This window comes from Doryrhamphus excisus, linkage group LG16 (genome assembly GCF_037039965.1).
Source record: "Doryrhamphus excisus strain RoL-2023G ecotype Guam linkage group LG16, RoL_Dexc_Guam_v1.1, whole genome shotgun sequence".
Taxonomy (NCBI): Eukaryota; Metazoa; Chordata; class Actinopteri; order Syngnathiformes; family Syngnathidae; genus Doryrhamphus; species Doryrhamphus excisus.
This window is the reverse complement of record NC_136372.1, coordinates 7,359,849-7,377,271: the sequence shown is the minus strand read 5'-3', so window position 1 is coordinate 7,377,271 and position 17,423 is coordinate 7,359,849. Positions and strand designations below refer to the sequence as shown.

At 41.5% G+C, this 17,423-nt stretch overlaps 3 protein-coding genes across 3 annotated transcripts; 2 read left to right on the top strand and 1 right to left on the bottom strand.

Moving 5' to 3' along the window:
* Positions 1-14: 14 nt before the first annotated feature.
* Positions 15-2,850, top strand: hagh (hydroxyacylglutathione hydrolase). The gene is made up of 8 exons (XM_058049048.2): positions 15-160; positions 241-305; positions 371-488; positions 546-654; positions 729-832; positions 1,161-1,262; positions 1,748-1,827; positions 1,927-2,850. Exons 1-8 carry the CDS (start codon positions 56-58, stop codon positions 2,075-2,077), a joined length of 834 nt encoding a protein of 277 aa, XP_057905031.2. The 5' UTR covers positions 15-55; the 3' UTR covers positions 2,078-2,850.
* On the bottom strand, positions 1,872-9,727 carry narfl (nuclear prelamin A recognition factor-like). Its single transcript, XM_058049036.2, has 11 exons — positions 9,604-9,727; positions 8,227-8,322; positions 8,016-8,159; positions 7,821-7,950; positions 5,567-5,701; positions 5,344-5,462; positions 5,130-5,259; positions 4,986-5,058; positions 4,773-4,910; positions 4,550-4,707; positions 1,872-2,880 (listed from the first exon to the last, which is right to left on the bottom strand). Exons 1-11 carry the CDS (start codon positions 9,679-9,681, stop codon positions 2,639-2,641), a joined length of 1,443 nt encoding a protein of 480 aa, XP_057905019.2. The 5' UTR covers positions 9,682-9,727; the 3' UTR covers positions 1,872-2,638.
* e4f1 (E4F transcription factor 1) lies at positions 5,562-17,313 on the top strand. Its single transcript, XM_058049016.2, has 15 exons — positions 5,562-5,745; positions 10,019-10,150; positions 10,363-10,484; positions 10,551-10,623; positions 10,701-10,882; positions 10,949-11,069; positions 11,145-11,297; positions 12,326-12,516; positions 12,600-12,824; positions 13,538-13,637; positions 13,711-13,928; positions 13,996-14,194; positions 14,277-14,440; positions 15,528-15,590; positions 16,696-17,313. The coding sequence occupies exons 1-15, from the start codon at positions 5,691-5,693 to the stop codon at positions 17,065-17,067; spliced, it is 2,370 nt and encodes a 789-aa protein (XP_057904999.2). The 5' UTR covers positions 5,562-5,690; the 3' UTR covers positions 17,068-17,313.
* The last annotated feature ends 110 nt before the right edge of the window (positions 17,314-17,423 follow it).

The following is a 17,423-nucleotide window of genomic DNA, read 5'->3' as shown; positions in this document are numbered from 1 at the left end:
ATTTACTATACACTCTATATTAGATTGTAAGTGCGCATGCGTATGAAGTGTTACCATGAAGGTAAAGGTGATCTCCATCCTGGAGGACAACTACATGTACTTGGTGATTGAGGAGCAGAGTAAACATGCTCTAGCTGTAGACCCTGCAGTTCCTCACCGGGTAAGACACACTTTAACCTTCATCAAGTGTTGTTTTGGAACTTTTATTCACTCTTTTATAAATGATTTCTCCCTTATAAGCTGCTGGAAATAGTGAAGAGAGAGGAGTTGACTTTAGTGGCTGTTCTCACCACACATCATCACTGGTACAGTGTATGTGCCCATCCATCTTCTTGGGTCATGTAACTAATTGTGATTATGCACCGGCCAGGGACCATGCTCGAGGGAATGAAGCTCTACAGAAGGAGGTTCCTGGATTGAAGGTGTATGGAGGAGATGATCGGATTGGAGGCTTGACTGATAAAGTGACAGACGCTCAGGAACTCAAGGTATAACACAAAGTACACTTTTTTCCCCCCATGTAGTGACATTTTCTCCATTTGTAGTTCAACTCCATCAACGTGAGATGCCTGTTTACTCCATGCCACACATCTGGCCACATGTGTTACTTTATCTGGGAGGACGAGTGCACGGATGCCCCTGCTGTGTTCACAGGTCTTTAAACCGTACCGTCATGTGCTAATTTTCACCTATTGTAAGCTTACCGCTCCTTCTTATGGTTGCCACAGGGGATACTTTGTTTATCGGGGGATGTGGGAAGTTCTTGGAGGGGACGGCTGAGCAGATGTACCATAATCTCACTCAGGTGCTGGGCTCCTTGCCTCAAGATACTGTAAGTAGAAGCCTCCTTGTGCTTGATGTTGCCTTAAGACATCACAGTGAACTTACTGTGTAGTTAAGATTTCCTATCCAGCCATTTTTGCGTAAAAGCTGGAAATACGAGCGAGTACTTAAGCACCATGAGCACCATTGTTATCTTGCACTAGCCTAATCATCTTGGGAATGGAATTCACCCAGAACTGGACAGCAACACTTCAATAAACCACAACTCTCCGGGCTGGCAGCACTCATGCGTGTGTTTTCATTAATATACTGTAAATCTCGACTTTCCTGCTCTTGAATGGTCCAAGCCTTTGTGATGTCGTGTTTTTTCATCGTAGAAAGTGTTCTGCGGACACGAGTACACCATAAAGAACCTGAAATTTGCTTTGCTGGTGGAGCCGGAAAATGAGAAGGTTAAAGAAATGCTCTCTTGGGCCAGGGTGAGGCATGAAAAGGCATTCATGTATTTCAATAATGCATGTTAAATACAATACAAACAATACAAGCAGTTGATGTTTGCTAAATACAAGGATGAAGAGTCTTGAACCAGTCATGATGTGCTATACATATCACTATATTGACACTTACTATGGTACCCATTATGTCATTGGATGGTCATATCACCTTGTACTTCGGTACGAGGTACATTATTTAAAAAAAACCTTAAACTGTATTATGGAAAGCAGGAAGTGAACAAATGTAACAGTTACTGATTGTAAAAGTACCAGATGGAGGGGTAGGATTTAATAAGCTTTGCTTCTTCCTACTCCTTTTGGACATGTGGAACTGTGAACTGATTATGTGATGCATTCAATTGTAATCTGATGCATGTTCAAATGAAATAAAACCATTACCATTACCAGTAATGATGACAGCATCATTTTTGTGTTGTGTAACCGAGTGCCCTGACTGAATTTGTCCGTAGGCAAGAGATGACGACGACAAACCCACAGTGCCATCGACCTTACAGGAGGAGTTTGAATACAACCCTTTTCTTCGTCTCACGTACGTTCGGCCTTCTGTGACGGTCTATCCATCCATCCATCCATCCATTTTCTGGACTCTTTTTGAGTCCGACATGCTCCTGACATTTTGTCTCTGCAGGGAGGAGAGGGTGCAGAAGTTCACGGGTAAGACAGACCCTGTGGAGGTGCTGAGGGTCCTTCGGAAAGAGAAGGACAAATTCAAGAAGCCCAAGGAGAGACTTCCTCACCACGCCTTGCTGGCTTTGGAATGGGGGCTGCTTCGACCCTGAGATCCACTTCCATCCATGCTACAAATAAATGGTGGGACCTAATAATTCTAATAATGTCTGCACAAAAAGGCCAGTATAAAACCACTAATATTATTATTCAAAAGCTATGGTCAGGTTAATAAGCCTGTTATGCACAAATCAAACACACTAGGCCACTTTTCCTTAAGTAAATTCCTCATAGTAAATTTATATTGTATAAGTAACTGGAATTTGGACAGCATATAAGCTTATGTTTAATTTCTTTACATATTTCATGCGTATACAGTCCTAATACTGTAATATAGTCTTAAAACTTTCCATTTACCAGTAGGCTTTATGGAGCAGGATGCCGGTATGTTAATGTTCGACATTCGTCAATAAAATCATATCAACAAAACATTTTTGGTTTCTTTTATTTGGTCAAAATATGTTTATTAAATTAAGTAAATATTTATACATTGAAGCGTATAATATACATCATTTACTGTAAATTGGCATTGATATGGATGTTAGGATGTCAAACATCTCGTTTATTTTCCACCGACGGAAGGAATCAGAAATAATTGGACGGTTGTGCTGTCATCACCATTTCATAGTGAGCCCATTGGTCATCTTCTCCACCGTGTGGTACCCCGTGTGCAGCAGCTCTTTGGCGCGCTCCTCGCCCACGCTCTGCAGCCACGACTGGTACAGCTCGGATACGTGCAAGTCATCCTCCGGCGCTTGGGTTTGTTCTGCTTTGTAGAGCTCCTCAACCTTCTGGAGGAATTCTTTTGGGTTCTGACCTGGAGGGGGTTTCACCTGTCCACCTCCGTTTAGACATCCTGGGGATGAATCAACAATAACATCAGCAATAATCATGGTACGTTTGCAGAGTTTTACCATAAGATTACAACAATAGCCTGTGTCGAGTCCAAGTACATTAAGATCCTGGAGTCACCACTTTCAACTACGTGCCCATTTTTACTGTGAAAAAACAAAAAAACAACTCAGGATGTCCGATATTGGCTTTTTTGCCGAAAAAACGATATTGTCAAACTCTCAATTTCTGATACCAATATCAGCCGATACCGATATGTGTAACAATGAATGAACACATATGTGTTGTGTACAGCGTATGAAAAATCTGATACCGATATCAACCGATTTTTGTGCCGATAATTATCGGTACCAATAAATATCGGACATCACTAAAAAAGATCTTATCAAAAAGATAAATGACAGGACACAATTATGTATACATTTGTGTGTATTAACTCTTTAATTGTAGCCGTGAAGAGTTGCGTTCAATGACACCAAGTCATTTCAGTTGTAGATGTATTTTCTGGGACGTACGGTACTTAAATGCATCAAATTCTACTCCCGCAGTAAACGTTAGTGATAGGAAGATCCCCTCTATTGTCTTTCTGTATAGGGTAGTGGTGTAAGAAAATATCGTTTCGGCGATATATCGCGATACTTCGTTCCACGATACTGTATCGATATTAAAAAGTATGATATGGATATTTTTTGCCATTTATCATAGACTGTATATGATATTTATTCAAGTGCAGACACGGCAAAGGTTCATTTCTGATTTTAATTTAAACCTCCGATCGTTAGGTGGCAGCACTTACATAGTCAATTAGGCAAGGACGTTGAACGAGATTGACGAGTGAAACGTCCTCACACATTAACACAGTTCAACATGGCAGAATGCCAGCACATAACAGCGGCCCCTGCGGCGTACAAGGCTGAAGTGTGGACACATTTTGGATTTCTACACAAAGTAGGGTGTGCAGAAATTGACAAAACCCATGCTGTTTGGAAAATGTGTCGTGTATTGGAGAATAATAATAAGTCCACTTAGCGAGACACCATGAGGACCTGCCGCTAGCAAGCAATGCGAAGGTCCTTTTGTGTACTACAAAAGTAGTACTGTGATATTGCAGGTATTTTGTTTTTCAAATTGATATCACTATTTTGTTAAATAATGGTTATTTCAAGCATCCTAAAAGGACTTTTTACTGATGTTAGTTAAAAATACTCTTCTGATGGTGGATAAGTCAGGGACTGTATACTGTGCATTTTTTCACAGCTAATAGAATGTGAACATTTGAGCAGGATCTTGAGACATCATTTAATTTATTTCTTTTCATGTTTTTTTTGTAAAGTTAAAGCTGGATGTTAAAGCTTTATTTATCCAAATGCTACACTTTAAGTTTTTACAGAGGAAAGTTTGTGATACAGCATAACATACTGTTCTAATCAAATACAAATGTGTTTAGTAAGTGCATATTGCTGGTGTAATTCCGTTTTTCCAGGAAATAATCTTTAACTGCAAGAAAAACAAAAAAAATATCGCTTTGTTAACAGTATCGTGATATATCATATCGTGAGCCTAGTATCGTGATATGTATCGTATCGCCAGATTCTTGCCAATACACACCCCAAGTATAGAGTCCCGTTATTGCAAAGTGGGAGTGGATGTTTTGTGCGGTTTAACATTCCTACCTGAGGGACAGGCCATGACCTCCACAAAGTGGTACGACGACTTCCCCCTCTTGAGTTTCTGCACCAGGTTCTGAATGTTGCGAAAGCCGTATGTGGAAGCAAAACTCAGCACGACTGTGCCGTCTTTCTCCAGTATCACCTCCTGGAAGTCCTTATTCCTGAGGAAGAAGCATGGAGGAATACGTAAGTGTGAATCCTTCAGATTTATTCTCGAAAGACTCACCTTAGAGTCTTATAGGTGAGTTCCTTGACCTCTTCTCCAAATATTTGCTTGGCTGCGTAGGTGAAGACGTGATGGAGGTAACCACCTGATCCGCTCCCGGCATGGCTCAGGAACTCTTCGTCTTTTACGCTACTGAACCTGGACAGAAGGTAAAGCTAATATGCTACACCATCTTTTACAAAAACACACCACAGGGAGTGCCGTAGGACTTACAGTGTATCTAAAGGTGCGGCCTCTACATCACTAAGAGACACGTGTTCCTCCTCGAGCATTCTCTGGACTTCTCCTACAATGAGGAGATGAAGTTTCAGATGTACTTTCACACGATATCAATTATTTTGCGATTGGAGTGTGTACCAGAAGTGATGACGCAATCCACTTCTCTGCTCTCGGCGTTTTTCAGGTAGAAGTCTGACCTCGAAGCCTCCAGTTTCTTATCGAAGCAGGGCATCACCGTCACATGATAGATCTGCTGTGGACTCAGACCCTGACACGTAACGCACAACACCCGTAGAACACTGAGAAGCAATAAGACAAAATAAGAAATACGGAAGTAGAGATGTAGCCATACTTGTTGTTGTGCAAAATATCCTTTAACCAGTGAGCCCATCATCTGCTGAGGGGAGCGAGTGGTGCTGATGTAAGGAAGAACAAACTCGCCATGTGTTTTCTCTGCATAGCAGATCCAACCTGATCAAAACACACCAAGCAGGGGCGATATTAATGTAGTAGAATGTTGATGAAAGGTTTTTTTTTTTATCATATACTGTGATATGTTTTCCCAGTCGCTTTACCTGGACATGCTGATGTCAACATAGGCAGGGCATTGCTGTCCTGCTCCTTCCTTTGGAAACGCTCCACAAACTCTCGCTGGCTTTCCAGCAGGCTGAAGGTCCGACTGAAGCTTGTGTCAAACACATGGTGAACACCTACAAAACCAACACAGTGAAAATACACCATCTAGTGACTTCAGGTAGGTATCCAAAGGCAAAAATCTTCTTCTTCTTTTGGTTTAATGGTGGGTTGCATCCATGACTTGAAAAAAGGTGCATACCGCCACCTACTGTACCAGAATATGTAGCTATGGGCACTTTACTTACTTAAAGGGGATCACAATAGATGAAAATATGATATTACAAATATACAACATAAGGTGGCCAGAAATATTTCAATATTGAACAAAGCAAAATTTTTTCTCAATCAGAAATCACTCCACAATCTTTATTGCTCTCTGGTTCTACCATATCTTACTTATTGTGTGGAAATATGGGCTAATAACTATAAAAGCAATCTTCACTTGCTAAATGTACTGCAAAAAAGGGTAGTAAGGATAATTCATCATGCCGCCTACAGAGAACATACTAACTCCTTATTTCTAAAATCACAAATCCTTAAACTTGCTGATATAGTTCATCTTCAAACAGCTAAAATAATGCATAAGGCTAAAAACAACCAATTAGCTAAAAATGTCATCCAATACTTCTCTACAAGAGAGGAGAAATATGATCTCAGGGAAGAAGTACATTTGAAACACTTACTATATGCTAGGACTACGTTAAAAAGCCATAGCATTTCAGTATGTGGAATCAAACTATGGAATGGATTGAGTAAGACCCTCAAACAATGCACAACGATGAGCCAATTCAAGAAACAATACAAGCAGTTGATGTTTGCTAAATACAAGGATGAAGAGTCTTGAACCAGTCATGATGTGCTATACATATCACTATATTGACACTTACTATGGTACCCATTATGTCATTGGATGCTCATATCACCTCGTACTTCGGTACGTGACAAAAAATAAAAAAAAAATACTTAAACCATATTAGGAAAGCAGGAAGTGAACAAATGTAACAGTTACTTATTGTAAAAGTACCAGATGGAGGGGTAGGATTTAATAAGCTTTGCTTCTTCCTACTCCTTTTGGACATGTGGAACTGTGAACTGATTATGTGATGCATTCAATTGTAATCTGATGCATGTTCAAATGAAATAAAACTTACCATTAATGCTCAGATGAGTAGTAGAGATATCAAATGATATTACTTCTACTAATACTGTTAATAAATATTCTAATATTCTATAATCATGATAATTGTAATTATTTTAATAATCTATATTATTTTATACAGTCCTGTGTCCTTTAAACACCTTATCACCGCCCTCTGTATTTTTCTAACACCCTCACCAACTGTCCCTAATATACTCTCCATGCTCCATACCTTTCCTATTTTAGTAATTCTTTACAATGTAGTACTACACATTTTCTATGGCCTTATATTCTATACATACTCCACATGTGCGTTTAACTACTAAAAACAATGTTTTATTTAACCCAGTATGATCAAATTGTAGCCTTGTTAGGACAGTTTCCTCTTTTCTGTTTTTCATCTTCACCTGTTGTCTTTTAACATCTTTTTGTACTTTGTGGTATTGCCTTCCCTTTTTATCGCTTTGCCATTTTTCCATGATTTGTCTTTTGATAATTGCCTTTATTTCTCCTTTACCCATAGGTACATTAATCATGTCCATCATTCTAGTCCCTCTCTTAGCAATTCGATAAGCTCCCTCATTTCCCTCCATTCCGATATGTGCAGGCACCCAGCAGAATCTTATTTCTTTTTTTTAGCATTCTTAATTGGAATAGGCTTTGGTGTATTTCCAATAATAAATCATCTCTACTTGATTTCATACTTTTAATACTGTATAAGGCTGACAAAGAGTCGACGCAACATACCACTCTCTCTGGTTTAACTTCCTTTATCCATTGCAATCCCATAATGATTGCCATCATTTCAGCTGTGCAAAAGGCAAAAATGTTAGTCAAAGATCCTCTATATGGTAGGATCTCTGCTGCTTTTACAGCTAAACGTTAAAGGTCCTTAATATTACAGGAGTACTTTGAGGACCTACTGCAAAAATGCTCATCAAAGATACTTCATATGTCAGGATTGCTGTGCTGTTTTAAGGAAAAAATATCCACTAAGCGACACGCATGCTCTGCTCTTTTGAGCAAACTCCTGCAAAATCGAACAGAATACTTACCGAGGCCTTTGAAGAAAGAAGTGAGCCTCCTTCCCGTGTCGCTGCTGCTGAGGCCGAAAAATGCAGCGAGGGAGGCTCTGGACTGAGGTGACATGGACACCACCACGATCTTCTTCTCCATCTCGCTCACCTGTGGAAGGAGTATGTTTGTAAAGTATCTATGCATAAACATAATACAAGCACAGCAATCTCGACCTTGTTGTTGCGTAGCACTTTGAAGAGTTCCTCGTGGCTTTGCTGTGTGATGAGGACGCTCTCCGCAGAAGTGATACAGCCGCTACAGGCCAAGCAGTCATTCAGTGTGATCTTGGCTTTCTGTAGCTTCTGCTTCTGGCCCTCCTATAAGCAAAAAACATCACAACACCACTCCAAAACACAAAAGATTATGCATGACTACTGTACTCACTTGGTTGATTTGGACATAACTGCCATCGTCTTCTATCTGGATTTTTGCCACAGATTTGCCTGCTTTCTTCTCTACCTTTACAGGTTTGACACATTCCTGCAAAATGTACATGAAATATAGAATACACTGAGCATCTACTACTCTAAAATACAGTACAAATGTTCAGAAATTGGTCAAATAGCAATATTCTTTAAAATGTTGTCCAGTTGGGCTAACTGGCTAAAAATAACCAATTAGCTAAAAATGTCATCCACTACTTCTCTACAAGAGAGGAGAAATATGATCTGAGGGAAGAACTACATTTGAAACACTTATATGCTAGGACTATGTTAAAAAGCCATAGCATTTCAGTATGTGGAATCAAACTATGGAATGGATTTATTTCATTTGAACATGCATCAGATTACAATTGAATGCATCACATAATCAGTTCACAATGTCCAAAAGGAGTAGGAAGAAGCAAAGCTTATTAAATCCTACCCCTCGATCTGGTGTTTTTACAATCAGTAACTGTTACATTTGTTCACTTCCTGCTTTCCTAATATAGTTTTTTTTTTTGTCACGTACCGAAGTACGAGGTGATATGACCATCCAATGACATAATGGGTACCATAGTAAGTGTCAATATAGTGATATGTATAGCACATCATGACTGGTTCAAGACTCTTCATCCTTGTATTTAGCAAACATCAACTGCTTGTATTGTTTCTTGAATTGGCTCATCGTTGTGCATTGTTTGAGGGTCTTACTCAATCCATTCCATAGTTTGATTCCACATACTGAAATGCTATGGCTTTTTAACGTAGTCCTAGGATATAAGTGTTTCAAATGTAGTTCTTCCCTGAGATCATATTTCTCCTCTCTTGTAGAGAAGTATTGGATGACATTTTTAGCTGATTGGTTATTTTTAGCCTTATGCATTATTTTAGCTGTTTGAAGATGAACTATATCAGCAAGTTTAAGTATTTGTGATGTTAGAAACTATGGAAGGGATTGAGGGTTTACTGTAGGGTAATTTGACTATTTGCAATAAGACTTACTTAAGACTTAAATACACATGACTGCAACCTTTAGCTTCATGTTGCGCAGTTAGTTAACACGAACCCTCCCCTTACCCAACAGGACGTAGACGAACAAACGCTTTTCCTATGAGTTACTATTAAATGATTTCATATTTTGATGTCCGTTACATAATGAGAAATTACCACTGTTTTTATGTTATAAGTCGATCAAGCAATGTCACTGACATAACACGCATAGTAATATGTAATGATTATTCGCTGTGTTTGTAATCAGCTTTTCTCATTTGTTAGATATCACAAAACATCTCACAAAACAAATCCCGCCTGAAAACATGTCAAAGTATGTTTTAATAACCTGAGACGGTGTGATGAAATCGTCGAGATCTGTCAACTGCAACACACCGCTGAAGTGAGACGCCATATTTGTTGCCATAAAGTGATTCGTTGTTTACTTTTGTGTCGTAAAGTGTTTGTACTCCATGAGCGGGAATACTTTCATATTTATTGAACACAACATGCTAAGACTGGTTAAAAAAGGCTTTTAAACGTCCAAAGAAATTAACACACAAGTCATTTTTTTTAGACAAATTTGTTCCTATCTTCATATTTTTAATGACTTAAATACAATTCTAAATACGTATTTATACAAACGCTACACACTAATTATTGAAAACCTAATTCACAAGTAAATTCCGATTACATTTATTTTAGGAAACCCGTGGTTGCTATAACTACGAGGTCGTAAATCCGCCATATTTGCCACCCCACAGCCAGCGTTGCGACAGAGACGGAGACTTCTCACGACATGAATGTTGAAAATAATCATACGGCAGAAAAAACGAGACAACAAACGGAGGACGGCAACAGAACTATCACCATACACACTACTCTCGGCGATGAAGGTAAGCCTGTTTACTCTCTAAACAACCTTTAAATATTGAGTCTTGGTGTTTGGGCCTACATAGGAATACGTAGTTAGCATAGTTAGCAGCAGCTAGCCGCTATCTCTCGTTACCAAGTTAGCTGTGCTTTCTTGTACAGTCAGGTGTGCATGCCAGTATGGTTCGCTAAAAGCTTTCAATTTAAATTCTGTATTACTTTCTTTTGTGTTTAGATGAAGACGTGCATAAATGTGGACGCTGTCAAAGCGAGTTTTCCACCTTGGACGCTTTCATTCAGCACAAGCTGCATCAGAGCTGCAGACGTGAGGCGAGCTGCCAGGGTGAAGACCAAGTGGTGCGTATTATCAAACCCTTATTTTAATCAGAAGTACAATACAGCACAACACTGCCGTTTCAACAGGTTGACACTACCAAAGTTGTCCCCCAAGAGGTGAAAACAGGACAAGAAGCTGTCCCAAGTGAGCCAGATAACAGTGAGTGTACCAACGTACCAAAGTCTTATGCAAAACTAGAGCTGTATCAACAAGCAAGTGCTGTGTTTTCTTATCAGATGAAGGCGGCGCCGCCTTGGGTCGTGGCTGCAGGAAGAAAACGACAACTCTAAAAGCATCCGAATCATCAGAAAAGCCTGAAGGCCCTGTTTGTGACAATGCTGACAGCGACAAGCTTGTTTACAAAGTCAACCTAGATGGGCGCTACATTTGCCAGCTTTGCGAAAAGACATTTAAAACGGTGAATCCAAAATAATTACAATAAACAATGAGGATTGTGACTAATTCGGTCATTTGGTTTAAACAGGGCAACATCTTGAAAACTCACATGAAGACTCATAGCGACCAGAAGAACTTTACATGTGAGCTGTGCAGCGCCTCCTTCCGCACCAAAGGCTCCCTGAGTCGCCACAACCGCCGTCACTCTGGTAAAGTCCACAATAGCTTATGTCTCAATTGACTATAACTGAAATCACGATAACACTATTCCTGTTTTTGTACAGATGAGCGGCCGTACCAGTGCACGCTTTGCGGCCAGTCATTCAGAGAGTCGGGAGCCCTCACCAGACACCTCAAGTCCCTCACTCCTTGCACGGAGAAGATTCGTTTTGTTCAGTACAAGGAGATACTTGTCAGCAAGGATGGATTAAAGAAAGGTATTAACCCTAGAGCAGCACCTACCTCCTGCATGTCATGGTAAATGTGTGTGGTGTGCTTCCAACTGGAAAGTGCCAAAGCTTGCTAGCTAGCTAGCTGCCACCAGCGAGGTCGTGCGGCCAGGCAAAATGTGTAAATGTGTAAAATGGTAGAATAGTCAATGTGAGTCAAGCATGAACGATCACACACGCTGGCGTCGATAGACTACCCATTTCAAAGACAATTTTTCGTTCTCACGGTAATAAGCGACGTTCCTGTTCAACTCTACAGCACAGACAAAAAAAAATTCACTCGCAATGTCTCATATTTCAGCCGCAAATTGCAACCATTTAGTTGCAGCCCTCAATACATAGCGGGGACAAAACATTCATTCATTCATTTTCTACCGCTTATCCTCACGAAGGTCGCGGGGGTGCTGGAGCCTATCCCAGCTGTCTTCGGGCAAGAGGTCTGGTACACCCTGGACTGGTCGCCAGCCAATCACAGGGCACATATAGACAAACAACCATTCACACTCACATTCATTCAGTCGCCAATGAACCTAGCATGTTTTTGGAATGTGGGAGGAAACCGGAGTACCCGGAGAAAACCCACGCATGCATGGGGAGAACATGCAAACTCCACACAGAGATGACCGAGAGTGGGATTGAACTCGGGTCTCCTAGCTGTGAGGTCTGTGCGCTAACCACTCGTCCACCGTGCAGCCTGGGGACAAAACAATCAAACTATAATTTACTGGTAATAACATTGAGTCTAGATATCCAAGTTTGTTGATCATTGTCCCAACACACTTCTAAAAAAGGTCTAAGAGTGATAATAAACTTCGAGGTGAGCAGAAAACTCCACAAATATGCTTCAGAAAATGAATTTTTGGGCTAGTAGTGGAATTGATTTCATTCAGTTATAAGAATATCATTAAAAATGAGCTAAAATGTCACTTTTAACCTAAATGATATTGCTTTCTAGTAAGTTAATTGATAGTTGTTTTGATGAATTGAAGCCTGTGAGGCCTGTGTGACTTGTCCAGGAGTGGAAGGTGAAACTGCAGCACTGGCCGAGCAGCAGCAGGAGGTGGTCGTGGTGGAAGAGCAGCCACAGGAGGAGCAGGTTGTGGAGGCTCAGACAGCCGTCGTCAGTTTGGTGGAGCCGGGTTCCCCGGAGATCATCCACCAGGTTCACTTCACCATGGAGGTAGATGGCACCACGCAGGAGCAACAGGTGAGTGTACGGAAGGCCAGTGGATGTAGATGATAATTATTAAATTAGGAAGAATCTAAAATGGATGCTGCATCTTGGTACAGGTGATGGTGGAGCAGTCGCAGGCAGAAGCTCTTGCGGCCGCTGCAGCAGCGGGCGATAGCCTCATCTGCCAGGCCATCCTCAACTCCGGCATCGCTTTGAGAACAGAGGAAGTGGCGCAAACTCCACATGCAACAGAGGAGCTGGAGAAAATGGTTGTGGAGTGTCCTGAAGCTGAGGGTGCCGAAATCCAAGTTAAAGAGGAGTTTGTGGAAATGGTGACCGAGGTAAGCTGAAATGTCGCTTTGTGTTCATTTATTCATTTTGTACCGCTTATCCTTACGAGGGTCGCAGGGGGTGCGGGAGCCTATCACAGCTGTCTTCCAGCGAGAGGTACACCCTGGACTGGTGGCCAGCCAATCACAGGGCATATATAGACAAACAACCATTCACACTCACATTCATACCTATGGACAATTTGGAGTCACCAATTAACCTAGCATGTTTTTGGAATTGAACTAGGGGCTCCTAGCTGTGAGGCCGGTGTGCTAGCCACTCTTACGCCGTGCAGCCTGCTTAGACAAGTTTTCATTCATTCATTCATTATCTACCATCTTTCCTCACGAGGGTCGCACGGGTGCGGGAACCTATCCCAGCTGTCTTGGGACGAGAGGCAGGGTACACCCTGGACTGGTCGCCAGCCAATCACAGGGCACATATAGACAAACAACCATTCACACTCACATTCATACCTATGGACAATTTGGAGTCGCCAATTAACCTAGCATGTTTTTGGAATGTGGGAGGAAACCGGAGTACCCGGCGAAAACCCACGCATGCACGGGGAGAACATGCAAACTCCACATAGAGATGGCCATGGGTGGAATTGAACTTGGGTCTCCTAGCTGTGAGGCCTGCATGCCAAACACTCATCCTCCATTTCTTGTAAACAAGTGAACACGTCAAGCTAAGATAACAAAGCTATTTGTTTGTTTTAAAGGAAGCAGCTCAGACATCCTCAAAAATGTACACATGTCCGCACTGCAGTCGCTCCTTTAAGGGCTTGAACTACTTCCGTTTTCATGTCAAAGGTCATTCAGGTAAGTTCACTTCCACTAGTGAACGCTCAAAAGTGTCATTATAAGTTGACGAAACAGAATTGTATTGTTTCAGGTTACAAGCCCTTTAAGTGCACCCTCTGCCAGAGGGACTTCCTGAGCGGGTACCTGCTGAAGAAACACATGGACGTCCACGTCAGTGAAAGGCGGTACAAGTGCGGGGAATGTGGCAAGCTATATAAAACCGTCGGACATGTCCGGGAACATATGAAGGCCCACTCGGATGAAAGGCCCTACCACTGTGCGAGATGCATGAAAGGATACAAAACCAAGGTGCACGACACATTACATAAAAGGTCCCAAAACATGCCATTGTTAACACGTGTCTGGCTCTTGTTAGAATGCTCTGCAGGTGCATCAGCGCACCCATGGCGAGGAGAAACCATATGTGTGTCAGTTCTGCTTAAGAGGATTCAGAGAGAAAGGTTCCCTGGTGCGACACACTCGCCACCACACTGGTGAGAAGCCCTTTAAGTGTCCGAAATGCGGACGGGGCTTCGCCGAGCACGGCACTCTCAATCGTCACATGCGTGCTAAAGGTCAGTATTGTCAGACAAGAGACAGACGAGCTTTTGATGTGAACAAGCTTAGTAATGGAGGCTGTGATATGATTTCTACTAGGAGGCTGCCATAAGGAAGAATCTAGCAAGCATCAGGAGGAGGTCACCGAGGAGCAGGTTCCTGCAGATAACCTGGCCACTGCTGCCATCATCGCAGAAGACCCTCATGCTGTGCTGGTGGAATTCTCTTCTGTTGTAGCAGATACCCAAGAGTACATCATCAAAGTGAGAATGCAGAAAAAGGTCTAGGTCAAAGGTCATAGAGGTCTTGGTTGACCTCCATTCATTCATGCATTCATTTTCTACTGCTTATCCTCACGAGGGTCGCGGTGGGCGCTGGAGCCTATCCCAGCTGTCTTCGGGCAAGAGGCGGGGTACACCCTTGACTGGTCGTCAGCCAATCACAGGGCACATATAGACAAACAACCTATTTAATATTTAAGTATTTAATCCTGTATTAAAACAAAATGGAAAAATATAGATCTTCCAGAATCTGCACCTATTCAGCTTTATTTCTTTGCATTTCGTGCTTCCCAAGAAAACTGTCTATTTTAATGTATTCCACCCACAGCCAGCCTCCAGGCATACTTAGAAGAACTTACGGTTTATGCCGCTAGCTGCGAAACCGACTTTATAGGAGATGATAAAGAGTTGATGGTTAAAATTAATTAATTCATTTTTTACGAGCGTTGCTGGAGCCTATCCCAGCTGACTTCAGGCAAGAGGCGGGGTACACCCTGGACTGGTGGCCAGCCAATCACAGGGCACATATAGACAAACAACCATTCACACTCACATTCATACCTATGGACAATTTGGAGTCGCCAATTAACCTAGCATGTTTTTGGAATGTGGGAGGAAACCGGAGTAATCCGAGAAAACCCACACATGCACGGGGAGAACATGCAAACTCCACACAGAGATGGCCGAGGGTGGAATTGAACCCTGGTTTCCTAGCTGTGAGGTCTGCCCGCTAACCACTCGCCCACCGTGCTGCCCGTTGACCTCAATTATTAGCCCTTACAGCTGATGTTAAATTATAATACAAATATTTTCATTTCCTTATAAATATAATTTTGAGGGGATGTATAGGTAATAGAATGGACAAATTTCTGAATGTTCTAAACCCCAGTTTGGAGGAGTTTATGAACTCAAAAAAAAATGTGGCAACTGATTGCCTCACTTTTTTTTTAGTTCTGCTAACTTATTCGGGTTTACAGTGTAGATAATCCCCCCCATTGTCATGCCATAGCTTTTAAATATATTTCAGGGGTTTATAGTACCACTCATGCTGCTTTTCTATATCCCTCAGACTCAAACAGAAGAGGAAGTGCAGGAAGAAAAGGTCACACTCATTCAGGACAGCCAAAATGAGGTCAGTATCGGCAATTCATTCTCTGATTTTCTTGTTTAGTAGCATAGAAAGTAATGGTAATGGTTTAATTTCATTTGAACATGCATCAGATTACAATTGAATGCATCACATAATCAGTTCACAGTTCCACATGTCCAAAAGGAGTAGGAAGAAGCAAAGCTACTTTTACAATCAGTAACTGTTACATTTGTTCACTTCCTGCTTTCCTAATATAGTTTACGTTTTTGTTTTTGATTTATTTTTTGTCTCGTACCGAAGTCCGAGGTGATATGAGCATCCAATGACATAATGGGTACCATAGTAAGTGTCAATATAGTGATATGTATAGCACATCATGACTGGTTCAAGACTCTTCATCCTTGTATTTAGCAAACATCAACTGCTTGTATTGTTTCTTGAATTGGCTCATCGTTGTGCATTGTTTGAGGGTCTTACTCAATCCATTCCATAGTTTGATTCCACATACTGAAATGCTATGGCTTTTTAACGTAGTCCTAGCATATAAGTGTTTCAAATGTAGTTCTTCCCTGAGATCATATTTCTCCTCTCTTGTAGAGAAGTATTGGATGACATTTTTAGCTAATTGGTTATTTTTAGCCTTATGCATTATTTTAGCTGTTTGAAGATGAACTATATCAGCAAGTTTAAGTATTTGTGATTTTAGAAATAAGGAGTTAGTATGTTCTCTGTAGGCGGCATTATGAATTATCCTTACTGACCTTTTTTGCAGTACATTTAGCGAGTGAAGATTGCTTTTATAGTTATTACCCCATATTTCCACACAATAAGTCAAGTTAAGTTTGTCAATAAGATATGGTAGAACCAGAGAGCAATAAAACGTGTGGAGTGATTTCTGATTGAGAACAAATTTTGCTTTGTTCAATATTGAAATATTTCTGACCACCTTATGTTGTATATTTGTAATATGAGGTTTCCAGCTCATATTTTCATCTATTGTGATCCCCAGAAATGTATTTTCGTTCACCCTTTCAATGTCCACACCGTCTATTTGTATTTGTGCGTGTCCTTTCTGCTGTTACCAAACAGTTACCGCCTTGTCTCCAGTGTTTGTCACATGATTCCCTAACCTCATTTCTACACGTAGATGGGCAACCACATTATGAAAGTGGTGCAGCGCATCGTCAGCCAGTCCCACAGCGCAGGCGGCACAGGAAGCCACCAGATCATCGTACGCAACACGGTCACCGACGAGGAGGGCGCATCTATCACCGACTGCGGTGACACCATCACCATCGCCACGCCCGAGAGCCTTACGGAACAGGTGGCCATGACTCTTGCCTCGGCCATCAGCGATGGCACGCTGCTGGCAGAGGCCATTGAGACTACGGAGGAGACGGTTGCTGTGGTTACCACAGGGGAAGCGGTCGAGGCGGAGGAAATACAGCTGGTGCAGCAGCAGGAGGAGTACGTCATCACCACGCCCCAGGAGGTGGAGATTCAGACTGTCATTGTGTGATTGAAGAGGACGTCAATCCATTACTACACTAAGAAAACATCAAAGCACAAAAGGTTTTTCATAAATCCCGTTTGATTTGTTGTACTTTTGAACAAATTCTGCCGTTACTGTCCAAAACCTCAACATTCCGGTGATATCAGAGTCCGATCTTTAACCTTTTAAGTTTTGCCAAGGATGTTTTTCATGCCACACTTTAGGTCAAAATTGCAAACTGCTTTGCCAAATAAATATTTTCTTATAAAATGACTTCCTGCTCATACTTAATGTGCACAATTTGCATTGTTTTCCTTGCATGAATCCGTTAACTGTATGTATTTGTAACCTTGAGCAGGATCTGCAAGTTTCATGTCTTAACT